Source organism: Mirounga leonina, unplaced genomic scaffold (genome assembly GCF_011800145.1).
Source record: "Mirounga leonina isolate KUSES-001 unplaced genomic scaffold, KU_Mleo_1.0 Mir_168, whole genome shotgun sequence".
In the NCBI taxonomy this organism is placed as follows: Eukaryota; Metazoa; Chordata; class Mammalia; order Carnivora; family Phocidae; genus Mirounga; species Mirounga leonina.
Window position 1 is genome coordinate 63,191,512 of NW_023270426.1, and position 15,690 is coordinate 63,207,201.

The 15,690-nt window shown below is 34.7% G+C and overlaps 1 protein-coding gene across 2 annotated transcripts in view; it reads left to right on the forward strand.

Annotated features, from left to right (window-relative positions):
• Positions 1 to 15,690, forward strand: part of SLF1 (SMC5-SMC6 complex localization factor 1) — an 83,021-nt gene that overhangs the window by 4,105 nt on the left and 63,226 nt on the right. Inside the window, exons 1-5 of one of the 2 annotated variants that reach the window (XM_035014868.1) lie at positions 743 to 761; positions 7,611 to 7,724; positions 7,880 to 7,955; positions 9,119 to 9,359; positions 14,329 to 14,491. In XM_035014868.1, coding sequence (XP_034870759.1) covers positions 7,611 to 7,724; positions 7,880 to 7,955; positions 9,119 to 9,359; positions 14,329 to 14,491 — 594 coding nt within the window. In that variant the 5' untranslated portion in view covers positions 743 to 761. Of the gene's footprint in view, positions 1 to 742; positions 762 to 7,610; positions 7,725 to 7,879; positions 7,956 to 9,118; positions 9,360 to 14,328; positions 14,492 to 15,690 lie in introns of those variants that run through there. The other variant, XM_035014867.1, reaches the window with a different exon arrangement.

Genomic DNA, 15,690 nt, shown 5'->3' on the forward strand with positions numbered 1-15,690 from the left:
ACACAAAACTTTTAAGCCCTACCCCCGCCCCCAGGTGTTAACGGTAGTATTAATGGATGCAGGGATTACAGGTGATTTTAATCTTTCTATATACTTTAGTATTTTTAAAATTTTCTATAATCATGGATTAATTACAATTGACAGTAAAAGTTACTTTGGGGGAATTTTTAGTTCTTAATTGCAAATAAACCTTTTAATAAATCCTTTATCTTAGTTATCAGCATACAACTTACAGAGTGCGTTATGTTTTCAAAGTTCTGTGAAACCCTATGGCTGATGATAAAATCACTTGTAATGCAGAGTAGCATTTCCTACCACAAACCTTGTTAAGCATCCCTGCCCGTTTTTGGCAGCACTTTCTTCTTTCAGTCAACTCTTAGACCCTGTTCTTTTATCCTCCTTCCTGAACCAGACCTTTGCATTCATCTGTATTCCTGCCTCTACTTTTCCCTGACTTCTCTTTTCAACATACTCTGTGTATCATATTCAAATATGTTTCAGCTATGTGTCATATTGTAAAGAATTCATAGGACCTAAAAAGCTAGTACATAATAAAATGTTCTTAATTATGATGAGTGCTATAGGTTTATTTGCATTTCTAACTAGCACCAACTGCAGAGGAATTTCAGGCATCGGGGATAGGCCCATGTGGGAGATATTTTGGGAAAGTCCACACCACAGAGACAGTTGCTTTCTCTGCATAAATGCCAGCTCTGTTCACAGTCATTATCTCCTTAGTTGTGTGTATTATATGGTTCGAGGTAAGTAACTAAATATTTTTTTAATTACTACAACATTCAAAAAATTAAAACAGAAGCATTTTCTTGTAATGACGACTCTAGTATAGAATTTTTCACTTTTTGACAGTAAAGATAAAACCTTTAACTTTAAAAAAAAAAAGCTATCATTTTTGTTTTCTTTTTGTTGTGTTAGGATAGTATGTTCTGATGAATGCCTGAAGGAACGCCCCCTACAAGTTCTAGAAAAAGTTATTTCCCTAGAAATACCAATGATAAAATTATATTGCAGTGTGTTTACTTTCTTGTGCTAGAAGACTTCTTCCAGTTAGCCCTTGATCCTCATATCCCAGAACATACCACTCACACAAAACTTGATCCTATTTTTAAGGACTTTGAATTGTTTGAGTCTTTAGTAGGTATTAAACCATATTATATAGTGCTCTCTTTGGATTCATTGGCATATCAGGCTGTTGTTTCTTGTTTTCTTAATCCTGCAGGGTCATAAGAAGAACCATTATACTGCCAGTTTTATAAATATAAATAACTCTATCCATGTATCTCTGTGTCTATTTCTATATTTATAGCTATTATTTTTTTCATATATCTCTGAATTAGATTTGTGATCCAGCTTGTAAGTTTGTTGTAGGATGTGGTATTAAAAAGCATTGCTAAATGTATTGTAAACTGTTATTTCAAGCAGATCATTTGATTATAGGACACTATTTGATTAGGTTAATGGAATTTGTTTTTAAGAAATTTTGCTAGTTATTGTGTGCCATCACTACGATTCACAGTTCTGTGAAAGTTTAGCCAATAGCCCAGTTTTTCTGATAAACTTGGGAGTAAATGCCCTATATGGTGGTTTTTTAAAAAGATTGATTGATTGATTGATTTGAGAGAGAGAGAGAGATTGAGTGCACGGCAGGGGAGGGGCAGAGGGAGAGGGAGAGAATCCCAAGCAGACTCCTCACAGAGCTTGGAGCCCAACATAGGGCAGATCTCAGGACCCCGAGATCATGACCTGAGCCAAAACCAAGAGTTGGCCGCATAACTAGTGAGCCGCCCAGGCGCCCCTGATTTGCATAATGTTTGAATCAGGACATCCTTTTATTTCACCTTTATTTCTTACCTTTCCTCTTGCTTGTTTAGTTTCGTTTCATATTTGTTACTCAGAGGAAAGAAATTGCATTAAAAATGCTTTCCTGATTTCTACCATTAAGCACATTTGGCTCAGTTGGTTAAGCGACTGCCTTCGGCTCAGGTCATGATCCTGGAGTCCTGGGATCGAGTCCCACATCAGGCTCCCTGCTCAGCAGGGAGTCTGCTTCTCCCTCTGACCCTCCTCCCTCTCATGCTCTCTGTCTCTCATTCTCTCTCTCTCAAATAAATAAAATCTTAAAAAAAAAAACTTTCCTGATTTCTACCATTTAAGCACATTTGGTCCTGCTTTCATTTTATTGTGGACTCTTGCTTTGACAGAAAATGCTGTTAAATATACAAAGTGGGTGTTTTTGTTCCATTATAAAGATAATATGATTTAAGATAAAAACTACATGATACACATCCAAATCACTTAATATTTTATACATCAAAATGTATTAAAATGTCACTAATAATATTCAAATTGTAAAATAGCTGTTAATTAACTTGATCTAAAAGAGGAATATAGTATAATAACTTTTTTCCCCTTACAGTTCTATATAACATACATTTAGTTCTCAGGAAGCAGAAGAATAAATTTAAAGGACAGTTTTTAAAACTTTCTGGATGATAGCATTACCTTTGAGTTTTTTTCATTGCTTTCTGTATGTATATTCTGATTATTTAACAGTAGTTTCTGTATGTTAGTATTTTAGAATAGCCAGATAGGCAAGATTTTACTTTTTTTTTTTAAGATTTTATTTATTGAGAGAGAGCTCGCTGGAGTGCGGGGGGTTGGCACAGGTAGGGGCAGTGGGAAAGGGAGAGAGAGAGAATCCCAAGCAGGCTCCACGCCCAGCCTGAAGCCTGACTCTGGGCTTGATCTCATGACCCTGAGATCATGACCTGAGCTAAATTCAAGGGTTGGACACCTAACCAACTGAGCCACCCAGGTTTCCCACGATTTTAGGTTTTCAAAGCTAATTAAACTTACCCTTTTTTTTGGCAACATTTCCTGAAATAGCCTCTGAAATAGCTTTTTTTTTTTAAAGATTTTATTTATTTATTCATGAGAGACAGAGAGAGAGAGAGAGAGGCAGAGGGAGAAGCAGGCTCCCAAGGAGTAGGGAGCCCGATGCGGGACTCGATCCCAGGACCCTGGGATCATGACCTGAGCCGAAGGCAGACGCTTAACCATCTGAGCCACCCAGGCGCCCTGAAATAGCTTTTTAAAACTTTAGAATATATGCATAAAATAAATGTAGTAAGTTAAATATGGTTAAAACACTTGTGTTCCTCTGATAAAAGTGGCTTACAAGAAATATAAAAACAATTAGTTGCCTTTCCATTAGAATACCAAGATGATATTTATAGATACGTTGAATTTCACTTATCTAGTATTTCTTAATGGACCTACCATTTTCTTTTTTGTTTGTTGTTTAATTCTTTTTTTTTTAAATGTTTTTATTTAAATTACAGTTAGCTTACAGTGTAATATTGGTTTCAGGCATACAGTATAGTGATTCAGTACTTCCATGCATCACCTGGTGCTCTTCACAAGTGCACTCCTTAATCCCCATCACCTGTTTAACCCATTCCCCCCCAATCTTTTCCTTCTAGTAACCAACAGTTCTCTATAGTTAGGAGTCTCTTTCTTGGTTTGCCTCACTCTCTTTTCTAACCCCCTCCCTTGGCTTGTTTGTTTTGTTTCTTAAATTCTACCTATGAGTGAAATCATATGGTACTTTTCTTTCTCTGACTGACTTCTTTCACTCAGCATAATACTCTAGCTCCATTCATCTTGTTGCCAATGGCAAGATTTCATTCTCTCTGATGGCCAAGTAATATTCCATTGTGTGTGTATGTATTTATATATTTGTATGTATATATTTGCATATTTATATACCACATCTTTATTCATTTATTAGTTGATGGACACTTAGACTGTTTCCATAATTTGGCTGTTGTAGACAGTGTTGCTCTAAACATCAGGGTGCATGTATCCCTTTGAATTAGTATTTTTTTTTATTCTTTAGGTAAATACCTAGTAGTGCGATTCCTGGATCATAGGGTAGTTGTATTTTTTCCTTCTTGAGAAACCTCCATACTGTTTTCCAGCGTGATTCCACGCATTTGCATTCCCACCAACAGAGCAAGAGGGTTCCCCTTTCTCCACATCCTTGCCAACACCAGTTGTTTCTTGTGTTCTTTATTTTAGCCATTCTGACAGGGGTGAGGTGATATCTCCTTGTAGTTTTGATTTGTATTTCCCTGATGATCAGTGATGTTGAGCATCTTTTCATGTGTCTCTTGGCCATCTGGATGTCTTCTTTGGAAAAATGTCTATTCATGTCTTCTGCCCATTTTTAAATTGGATTATTTTGGGGGGGTTTTGAGTTTGATAAGTTCTTTATATATTTTAGATACTAACCCTTTATCATATATGTCATTTGCAAATGTCTTCTCCCATTCCTAGGTTGCCTTTTAGTTTTGTTGATTGTTTCCTTAGCTGTTCAGAAGCTTATTTTGATGAAGTACCAATAGTTCATTTTTGCTTTTCTTTGTCTTTCCTCAGGAGACATATCTAGAAAGAGGTTATGGCCTGTGTTCTCCTCTAGGAATTTTATGGTTTCAGATCTCACATTTAGGTCTTTAATCCATTTTGAATTTATTTTTGTGTATTATATCAGAAAATAGTCCAGTTTCATTCTTTTGCATGTTACTGTCCAGTTTTCTCATTTGTTGAAGAGACCATCTTTTTCCCATTGGATATTCTTTCCTGCTTAGTTGAAGATGATGTGACCTTATAGTTGTAGGTTCATTTCTGGGTTTTCTATTCTCTTCCACTGATCTATGTGTCTATTTTTGTGCCAATTCCGTAATGTTTTGATCACCACACATTTGTAATATAACTTGAAGTCCGAAACTGTGATGCCTCCAGCTTTGCTTTTCTTTTTCAAGGAGGACCTACCATTTTCTAAAGGAAATTTGCTTAAAGGACTTATTTACATCCCTAGAATTAATAGAAGCAACATTTCTCCTTCGTTTTGGTCATACGCCTTATAATCCACTTGCAGCTTTATTGTATATGTGTTAGTATGTGTTCTGCATCAGACTAAATCATTATTTCAAGTAACAGCATATTCTTTGTAAAGTTTTTATGTATTACCAGTCTCTTTATTAACGGATATTATAATTCAGGAGCTATGTCATATATCCCATAAAATTGGTTTAAAAAATTTGATGATTAATACAGGAAAGAATTCCTTCTGCAAGAAGCCACTTATGTTTTATGTCCTGATGATAGTATTTTACATAAGTGATTTTTCATAGGATGCCAAGCTCTGTTATGTGCATTTTATAATTTTGTACCAGAACCTTTTAACTTTTATTTTTTTAAAGATTTATTTTATTATTTAGAAAGAGAGAGCTCATGCACTGTGCAAACAGGGGAAAGGGCAGAGGGAGAGGAAGAGACAGAATTCTCAAGCAGACTCCTTGTTCGGTATGGAACCCAACTTGGGGCTCAATTCCAGGACCTTGAGATGATGACCTGAGCCGAAATCAAGAGTTGGCTGATAAACCAACTGAGCCACCCAGATGCTCCAGAACCTTTTAACTTTTAAAAAATGTTTCACTGAAGACCCTTAACCTTACAGAACATAAAGAAAGTGTCTTTATCTTCAATTTTAGTATTTTAGAGGGTTAATGCATTATATCCCTTTCCCTCTCTTGGAGCCAATAGAGAAATAAGAAAGTCTGATGTTTTGGGGTCAAAATAACAGCTTTTTTACTGAATAAAAATTGGTTTGGAGGAGGTAGCTTTGTGCAACTCCAGGGTGCTTCTTCATACATAATCTCTGAATTCATTTACCCATGAGCCTGCTGGACTACTACTGGCAGCTTCTTAGGACATGTCAGAAAGCATTAATATGAACTGTCTTTGCGAGTATACAGATAGGTCTAGCAAAGCATATCCATTTAGTCCTGTCAAGTAACTTCTCCCAAATCAAGCAGTGATGAAGGGTAGAGAAACCAGGTGTACTGTTAGCTGATGTTATACTCCTCTTAGAAACTTTAAGCAAAGGAAATAAAGGTTCATCTTAACCCTGAGTAATGCCTTAAATTGTCATAGTGAGACTTCCTGAGACTTTCTTTGAGGTTTTACATAAACACATATATGTATGTACTTCATATGTTTTTAGTATCTATATATATTCTGTCTTTGACAATAGAATTTCTGTAAATCTTGTCTTTATATACTTGTCTTGTTCTATGTAATACTTGTCACCAGTTGTCTGTTACTATTCCTGGGCTCAAACAAGTATAATTTTTAGTTTGCTTTTAATTGTCTTTAAAGAGGTCAACTGCTTTTGCTCTTTGGCATTAATTAAACACTAATCTACAGCTGTAGTGACAAAACTGGTAGAGAAATGGAAAATAACCAATTTCTGTAGTCCCTGTTTTCCTCATCTATAAAAAGAAACTAGATTTTCTCTAAGGTGCTATCAGTTCTGAAGTTCTAATGTCAGGTAAACAAAACCCTGTATTCTCATTAAAAATATTGTGAGGTGTTGTCTTTCTTGCTTATTAAATGTGCCAGTTCAAATACAAATGCTTTATGAACTACGTTTATATGTGGATTAAGGTCTCTATTTACATAAATTTGAAAAGTGTGATTTTTTTCAGTCTACTTTGTAGGTGATAAAGTGAACATATAGCAGAGTTAAGAAATGTAGACTGGGAATAGAATCCAATTCATAATATGTACCTAGTATACTAAGTTATTTGGTGTAAATGCTTTGGGAACATGAGTTCTATCAACTTCTGTAATGACTTTTAGGTACTCTTCAATATTTGTCCACAAATATTTTAAAAATTGTTAAAAAATTTGATTAGGTTTCATTGTCCACAGTGTACTTGTTTCAGAAGCTCTTAGCAAAAACAGTGCTTTTAAAATAAAGCTGGTATAGGGGCGCCTGGGTAGCTCAGTTGGTTAAGCGACTGCCTTCAGCTCGGGGTCATGATCCTGGAATCCCAGGATCAAGTCCCACATCAGGCTCCCTGCTCAGCGGGGAGTCTACTTCTTCCTCTGGCCCTCCCCCCTCTTGTGCTCTCTCTCTCTCTCATTCTCTCTCTCTCTCAAATAAAAAAATCTTAAAATAAAGCTAGTATTACTATGATAATATTTATATAAATAATCTTTTCTGAAGAATTGTATTCATATATCAGTGTGTTTTAGTGTCAAGTAATGTAGGAACACAAACATTCAGTGTTCAGACCACCAAAAAAATCTATTTACAGTCACATTTTGGGAACATAACTTTATTTTTTTTTTAAGATTAATTTATTTTAGAGAAGGAGAGCACGTGAGTGGGGGTTGGGGCAGAGGGAGAGAGAGAATCCTCAAGCAGACTCACCGCTGAGTGTGGAGCCCAGCTCAGGGCTCAGTCCCAGGACCCTGAGATCATGACCTGAGCTGAAATCAAGAGTTGGCCACTTAACTGACTGAGCCACCCAGGCACCCCGGGAAGATAACTTTATAAACCAATTTCTATTGCACATAAGCAGTCTTAACATTGTTATTTACAATAAAGCCTTGTATGTTTAATTCATTAAATGTTTGTTTTATTTTTTTATTTTTAGCACTCATAGGTAAGAAAAAATAATATCAATCCTGTGAATATTATCTTTAACATATATTATTTTCTCTATGTGTATATATGTTAGATGGAAGATGGTGCTCCAAAGCATATCATCCAAATGACAGGATTTAAGATGGAAGAAAAGGAAGCTCTAGGCAAATTGCTTTTAAAACTAGATTGCACTTTTATTAAGAGTGAGGTGAGTACAGAAACTTATAAAATATTCAATATAGACTTGAAAAATAATAATGGTCTAAGAATGATAAAATGCCCTCTTGATAAGAATAAAGTGAATGTGCTATAAAGTCAATCTTGCCTTTAGTAACATTTTTTCATTTGCATTTTTCCTTCCAGAAATACAAAAACTGTACACATCTTATAGCTGAACGCCTGTGTAAGAGTGAAAAGTTTTTAGCAGCTTGTGCAGCAGGTAAATTAACTACTTTTCTTCCTTGAAAAAAAATCTTCGTGTTAAAAAAAGTAACTTAATCTCCTAAAGATAGATAGTATCATTATTATATCAAACATAGTAAATGTGGTTTTATTTGAAATATTTTATCTGAATATTTTTCTGAAAATATTTGTTACAATATCTTTGATTTTTCTAAGTAAAACTTTGTAATACATGAAAATGTACTAAAGAGGCAGGAATACTTAACCAAAGATTTAGTGTGTTTTATGTCAGAAAAAATTTTTTAACAAAAAAGTTGGGCATAAGAATGCCCCCCCTTCAAAAAAATGCTTTAGTCAAAGTCTCGGCTCTTCTCAGTCAAGTTTGTTTTCTTTGATCTGTCATTGGAAAGAATCTGTTTTTATTCTTCTTCTACTCTGTCGCCTCCCATCCATGATATGAAGCAATGATCACCCTATTGTGTTTTTCTAAGATTTTAAATTCCATAAACCCAACTTAGGACTTAGTGTCTTCCCCTCTCTGTCACCCTTGTTGTTTCTTTTATAGTTTCTTCTACTGTGATTGAACTAGCATATCATTAGTTCACTGATCGTCCAAAAAAAAAATATTTTTAACTCAGTAAATTTATTAGTTTTTAGAGTAATTTACTAGAAATATACTTGGATTTATTATTATCTCCACAAATGAAAACCTATATTGTCCCTGCTGTTGAGAAAAATTACCATTGCCCAGATAAAGGAACTACAGAATGTTATTAGATATTCTGAAAAATTCTCTAACTCAATAAATTTGTTTTACAAAGTGTAACATTGCATAAACATTATTTAAGAAGTTTTTAGCATAGGAAGAATAATACAAATCTCAGCCAAAACAGTGAATAACAATAGTAGACATAGCTTAAGTAATACCACATTTATTTTAGTAAGTCTTAGGTTTGTATTTAATTTCGTAATGTTTAGATTTAGAATCATTATGGGAAAGATTACATACAATGTTCAGTGACATCATAGACCTCTACCAAAAATTTGGGAAAACAAACATAATTCAGAGATAATGTTGGCATTGTAGCCTAAGAGTCTTGGGATGAAAAAGGTCAAATTTTATTTGATATTTGGTCTTTATTGTTGACCATTCATTAGAACCAAAATTCTTTTGTAACTGACAGTTGGTTTGCTTTCTAGGAAAGTGGGTACTAACTAAGGACTACATAATTCATAGTGCCAAAAGTGGCAGATGGCTTGATGAAACAACTTATGAATGGGGCTACAAAATTGAAAAAGACTCCCATTATTCTCCTCAAATGCAATCTGCACCTAAAAGATGGCGTGAAGAACTGAAACGCACTGGTGCTCCAGGAGCCTTCCACAGATGGAAAGTTGTCCTCCTTGTTAGAGCTGATAAACGAAGTGATTCTCTTGTAAGGTAAGATGAGATCTCATAAAACCTAAGCAATGAATGAAAAAATAATTTTGGTTTGCTTGAATACCTTTTTGTTTCTTTGAAATTATTGATTTTGTCCAAATGAGCCATGGTGATTTACTCTTTAATCTCCGAGTTAAGTGATTCTGTACTTAATTAAGCATATGTGTCTAATAGAATAAAATCTATTTTATAGTATTGCTTTAAATTATTTTTGGGTTTCTGTTTAACTTTCCATGTTAATTCTTTTGGCTAAGTCAAGCAAAATAAAAAAACTTGGAAGATACTTGTTTTCAGTTTTGAAGCAATTTTAAATTTTGTAAGTATTTATCACAAAGGCTTTTGGGGGGGGTTTATATAGTACAGTCTTCATGGTTCGTGTTTCCTTCATTATTTCATTTCTTTCTAACTTTTACATCATATTTTTAAAATAATTCTTATTGAGTAAACTATATTCCGAGATTGCAATGACTTTTGGGGGGGTGCAAAAGCCCTTTGTCACCTTTATAGAAGTATAATTTATAGATATTAAGTATACATTTTGATAAATTTGGGGAAATTTATACACCCATATCACCTCCCCACCACAGTCAAGATCTGCAACATTTATATAATCTTAACAGTGTTCCTGTCATTACACATTTAATTCTGCCCACCAATACAAGACAACCATTGATTTCCTTTGTGTCACTGTACATTAGATGTGTCTTTTTTTTTTAAGTTCATGTAAATGGAATTATTCTATATATACTTCTTTGATGTAGTTTCATTTGCTTAACTCATTATTTCTGAGATTCATCCAGGTTATTGTGTATATTAGGAGTTCGTTCCTTTTTGTTGCCAAATAGTATTCCGTTTTGCGGATGTATAACTATCTGTTTATTCACCCATTGATAGACATTTGTTTTTTGTTCTTGTTTTGTTTTGTTCTTCACTTGTGCTAATATAAATAAAGCTTCTATGAACATTTGAGTACAAGTCTTCATGTACATTTGTTTTTCTCTCTCTTGGGTTAATACTAAGAATGAAATTTCTGGCTCGGATGGCAGTTGTATACTTAACATTATAAGAAAATGCCAGACTGTTTTCTGAAGTAGTTGTACTATTTTACATCTCCTCCTAGCAATGTTCGAGATTTCAATTGCTGTGCAATTACTTTGGCACTATTGTCCAAAAGTCACTTGACTATATTTGTGTGGTCTATTTCTGGGCTTCTTACTCCATTGGTATCTGTGTGTACCTTATACTAAAAGCACACAGTTTTGGTTACTATAGTTCTATAATGAGTCTTGAAATCAGGTTGGGTGAGCCTCCCAACTTTGTCTTATTCAAAACTGTTTTGATGAATCTTGAATTTTTAACCACCTTGTCAATTTCTACAAAAAAGCAAGCTAGGATTTTGACTAGGATTGTAATGAATCTATAGGTCAAATTGGGAAGAATTGAGATCTTAACAATATCGAGTTGTCCTATTTATAGATTCCCTATCTCTCCAGGTCTTTAATTTCTGCCACTAATATATTACAGTTTTCACTGTATAAATCTTGTACATGTTTTGCTAAGTTTAATCCTACGTACTTCCTGTTTTGGGATGCTATTATAAATGGATTGATTGCTCTGAAAGGTTTTATGTGCATCTATTGAGATGATTGTCTTTTCTCCTTTATTCTGTTAATATGGTAAATTATTTTGATCGATTTTAAATGTTAAACCAAACTTGTTTTCCTGAACTAAACTGTACTTAATCATAGTGTGTTACCATTTTTAATAATTGCAGATTCTATCTGCAGATACTTTGTTAGGAATTTTAGTGTCTTCAATCTGAGCAACTGACAACTGTAAAAGTACATAAATTTAATATCATGGACTTTTTTTTCTTCCATAATTAGGAATTAAGAAATGGTTGCTCACTCTGACCATTTCTTTTTTTTTTTTTTTAAGAAAAAGAGCTCCCAGGACTTGGGGTGGGGGGGTTGGAATCTTAAGGAGGCCCCACCCCCAGTTTGGAGCCTGACATGGGGCTCAATCTCAAGACGTTGAGATCATGACCTGAGCCAAAATCAAGAGTTGGACACTTAACCTACTAAGCCACCCAGGCGCCCCGCACTATGACCTTTTCTGTTCAGCATTTTACCAGAGATACTAGACAGTGAAATAAGGCAAAGAAAATAAATTTAAGAGACATAGAGTTAGATAGAAAGAAATAAAAGTAATTGTCTTTATTTCCAGGAGATATGGATGTATACTAAATAACTTATCCAGAAAAGCTATTGGAAGTAATTATTGAATTCAGCAAGATGACAGAGTAGTAAGTCACTACATAAAAATTAATGGTGTTTTTATATGCTAGTAATGAACAATTGGAAATTAAACATTTAAAAACAGTGTATTACCTGTGGTTTTTAGCAGTTTGATAATGTGTCCAGATGTGTTGTATCTTGCTTATTGTCTATTATTTATTCATGTTATTTGCATGGAGTTCTCTGAGCTTCTTGGACATGTGGCTTTTTATCTTTTATTAGTTATGGAAAATTCTCAACCATTATGTTTTAAATTCTGTTGTCTTCTTTTTCTTGTGCTCTATTACCTATGTTTTAGACCAATTAATTCTTTTCCAGTTTTTGTATGTTCTGTTTTGTTTTTAACTTTTTTTCCCATTTTTATGTTTCAGTTGGATAATTTCTGTTGACCTGTCAAGTTCAGTGATTCCATCCTCAGTTGCATGCAGTCTGTTCATAAGCCTGTCAAAGAGATTATTCTTTGATATAGTAACTTTTATTTCTACCATTTTTATGTACTCAGTGCTCAGTTCCTGATCTCTTAATGCGATTTGTTCAGTTTTTCCTTTGGATCTTCAAACATTTCAGTCATAGTTATTTTAAATCACTTTCTGATAATTTCAACAAATGGATCATCTCTCTGTGCTTTATATTCCTTTATCTCTTCACAGTGGTTTGGTTTTCTTCCTTTTTGTGTATGTCTTATATTTTTTTATTGCATGTATAGATATCACATATAAAGCAATAGAGGCTCAGATAAGTATTTAGATCCAAAAATGGGCTTACTTTTTCTGTAAGGCAATTAGTATGGGTAGCTGACTTAATCTTGTCAGTTTTTGAGCAGGTTTTGGATTTTGTTAATGCTATAGTTACCTTCAATGCATTCTTTCTGGTTACTCCTGCAGTGGAGTACAGTTTCTTTGTGCTTGATCTGAGTCCTGGGGTGCTGGAGGGTTTTTAGTTGATGTTTTTGCTTCACCCTCAGCTTTCAGTAGTTCCTGAAGCACTGCTGGGTCACAGGACTTTCTTGTCATTCTCTTCCTCTTTTGCTTGTTACTCATCTCTAGGTTGCAGGTAAGAGTAAGATGGGTTTTTGGTTTTGCTGATAGACTTCAGTCTTAAGCATTCTTTGTGTTCTTGTTCTCTGGGGTTGGGACTTTCTCAATATTTGTGTCTCAGTCCCCCATGGCAGCCAAATTCTGCTTTGTATCTGTGGGCAGGGTTTGGGCAAGAGAGAATTTCTAGCCTCTCCTCCAGTATTAGATTTCTGCTTTGTATTGACGCAGGAACCTATATTTGAGTGGCATTTCTTCTGCCCCTTGTCCAGGGACAGATGACTTTTGCCTCGTCCAGAAACAGTGGATCCTTTTTTGGGCTATGCAGCAGGAGGTTTTCCTGCCCCTTTCTCAGGGCACATGGATTTTACATGTATTCTCCCAATAGAAGCAGTGCTTCTTTTCCTGGATTCTGAAAGTATATGACTTTCTTACCTTACCCCAATGACATAGGACGTTTGCTTCATATGAGAGAAGGATCCAGGGACGTGGACCAGGTTTAATGTCTGTCTCTTGGTGGGCAGCCAGTCCTCACTGGCCTACTTGTGCTACCTAGTAGGGAATCTGTTTTCTGCCCATAATCTTTTTCATGAATACTGAAGCAAAGGCAAAGAGCTTGCAAGTGAGGGTAGACTTGCCTTGAGTCAGTGACTCCCAGATATTATAAATTGTCATGGTACTTGCACTTGGCCCTTAAATTTGTTAGAGTTTTACCTGATTTTTACCTACTTTTATGACAGCTACTTCTCTCCTGCACCCTGGCAAAATGAAATAGTTTTGAGTGTCCAGTCTCTTCACAAAGGGCCGTATCATTATCACTCTCCAGGAAATTAAGTTTCTTGGTTGGTTGTTACCTCAGTTCTCTGATGGGTTCATGAAAAGTTAAGATTTTTTTTAGATTATTTGGCTTTTTCTTTCTTTTTTTTTAATATTTTATGTATTATTTGAGAGGAGAGAGAGAGCACGAGTGGGAAGGAGGAGCAGAGGGAAAGGGAGAAGCAGACTCCCCAGTGAGCAGGGATCCCGATACAGGGCTCGATCCCAGGACCCTGAGATCATGACCTGAGCCAAAGGCAGTTGCTTAACTGACTGAGTCACCCAGGCACCCCAATTTGGCTTTTTCTTATTGTTAGGTAATAACAGTGTTCTCTTATGGCTTTCTAAATCCTAAGCACTAGCAGAACTTTCATGAAACTTTTGAGATGTTAAAAGTTAATCAAAAACTAATTTTTTAAAAGGATGCTGGCAACTGTAGTACCTTTTTTGTGGTTTAGAATGATTTCCTTGGAAGTATGTTGCCTTCTGAGGTAGCTACTTCCCTAAATTTCTTTCATTATTGTTTTGGCTATGGAGGTGACTTTTCCGTAGGTAATAAATTCAATATTCATGATTCTTAAAAGTCTTTCCATATCAAGAAATGGATAAGTAGAAAGAAGAGCATGATTTCTTCAATATCTTCTCTGAGCAAATTAGAATTTAAGAAATCACTGCAGTAGTTATTCTCCATGGCACTCAACCCAGAGGAACTTAATTCTTTCAGAAAGTTCTACTCCTACTCTAGGAAGTAATTGATTTAGATAATTTGACTGAATAGGCTTTAAAAAAAATACTTTTTATACTATTTACATTTTTATTTAGAGTTCTGGAGGCTGGAAAAGCAAATGTTATTTTACCAAAAAGTTCACCAAGTGGAATAACTCATGTGATTGCCAGTAATGCAAGAATCAAGGCTGAGCAAGAAAAAGACCATTTTAAGGCTCCATTTTATCCAATTCAGTATCTAGGGGATTTTCTTTTAGAGGTAAGTAAAATAAATAAAAAAACATTTTTGAGTGTTTATTTTATAAAATATTCATAGTGTGAAATATGTTAAAAATTAAAATATGCTCTGAGAAAATTAAAATATGTTCTGAAGTTTAAAAATACAGTGATTAGAAGTATAGTTAACCCTTGAACTGCATGGATCAACTTATAAACAGATTTTTTTTTATAATTCAGTACAGTACTATAAATATTCTCTTTTCATGATTTTCTTAATTACATTTTCTTTTTTCTAGCTTACCTTATTATAAGAATAGAGTACGTAATCCATATATAAAATATGTTATTCAACTTTTATTGGTAAGGTTTCTGGTCAACAGGCTATTAAGTTTCGGAGGGGCTAAGAGTTATATGTAGATTTTGGGCTGTAGGGGGTGTTGGTGCCCCAATCCCCACATTGTTCAAAGGTCAGCTGTAATTAAAGTGACATATTTTTAAAGGCAGTTGTTCTCAATTATTTAAATATTTGAGAATATTTGTGATAAACGTGGAAGAAGCTTGATGAATTTAAAATTTATCTTGAGTCTCTATTTTAGTTTTCTGTGCTTTAGTGATGTTTACTACAAACTAATTTTAGCATTTTAATGTCAGAGTATAAATAAAATAGCAGTGGACCATGGTATCATATGGCATCATTTAAGAATTTGTGGATATTTTTCCCATGGGGGAAAAAAAAGAGGTAGCTCTTTGTAAGGATTTAGAAATATTTTCCTCTCCTGTTCCTCAACCTCCCTCTTCCCACTTAGTGCAAAGACCACTTCTTAAGTTGTTTGAATGGGAACAGTCCTAAAAGAAATTCTCTGAAGATAAGAAAAGAATTTTTAAGAAGGGTCACTCAAGGTAGAAAAACCTCAGTATATCTAAAAACTACATTTTGATCTTCTAGGAAAAACTGGCTCCTTAAGTGTTTCCCTCTCAATAGATGCTATAACCTTTTATCTAATAATTTGTGTTAGAGACCTGGGAATCACCCTTGAAACCTTCCTTTCCCTTATTCCCCACATCTTGTCAATCACCAAGTCCTATTGATTTTATCATCTTAAATACTCAAATCACAGTGCTTCTGTCTTCCTATATTAACATCATCCTGAGTTCATTCTCTTTCCCCTGCCCTCCTGAAATAGACTCTTAATTACTCTCTACCTTTTAACTCTTGGTAGTATACTAATTAATTACTCT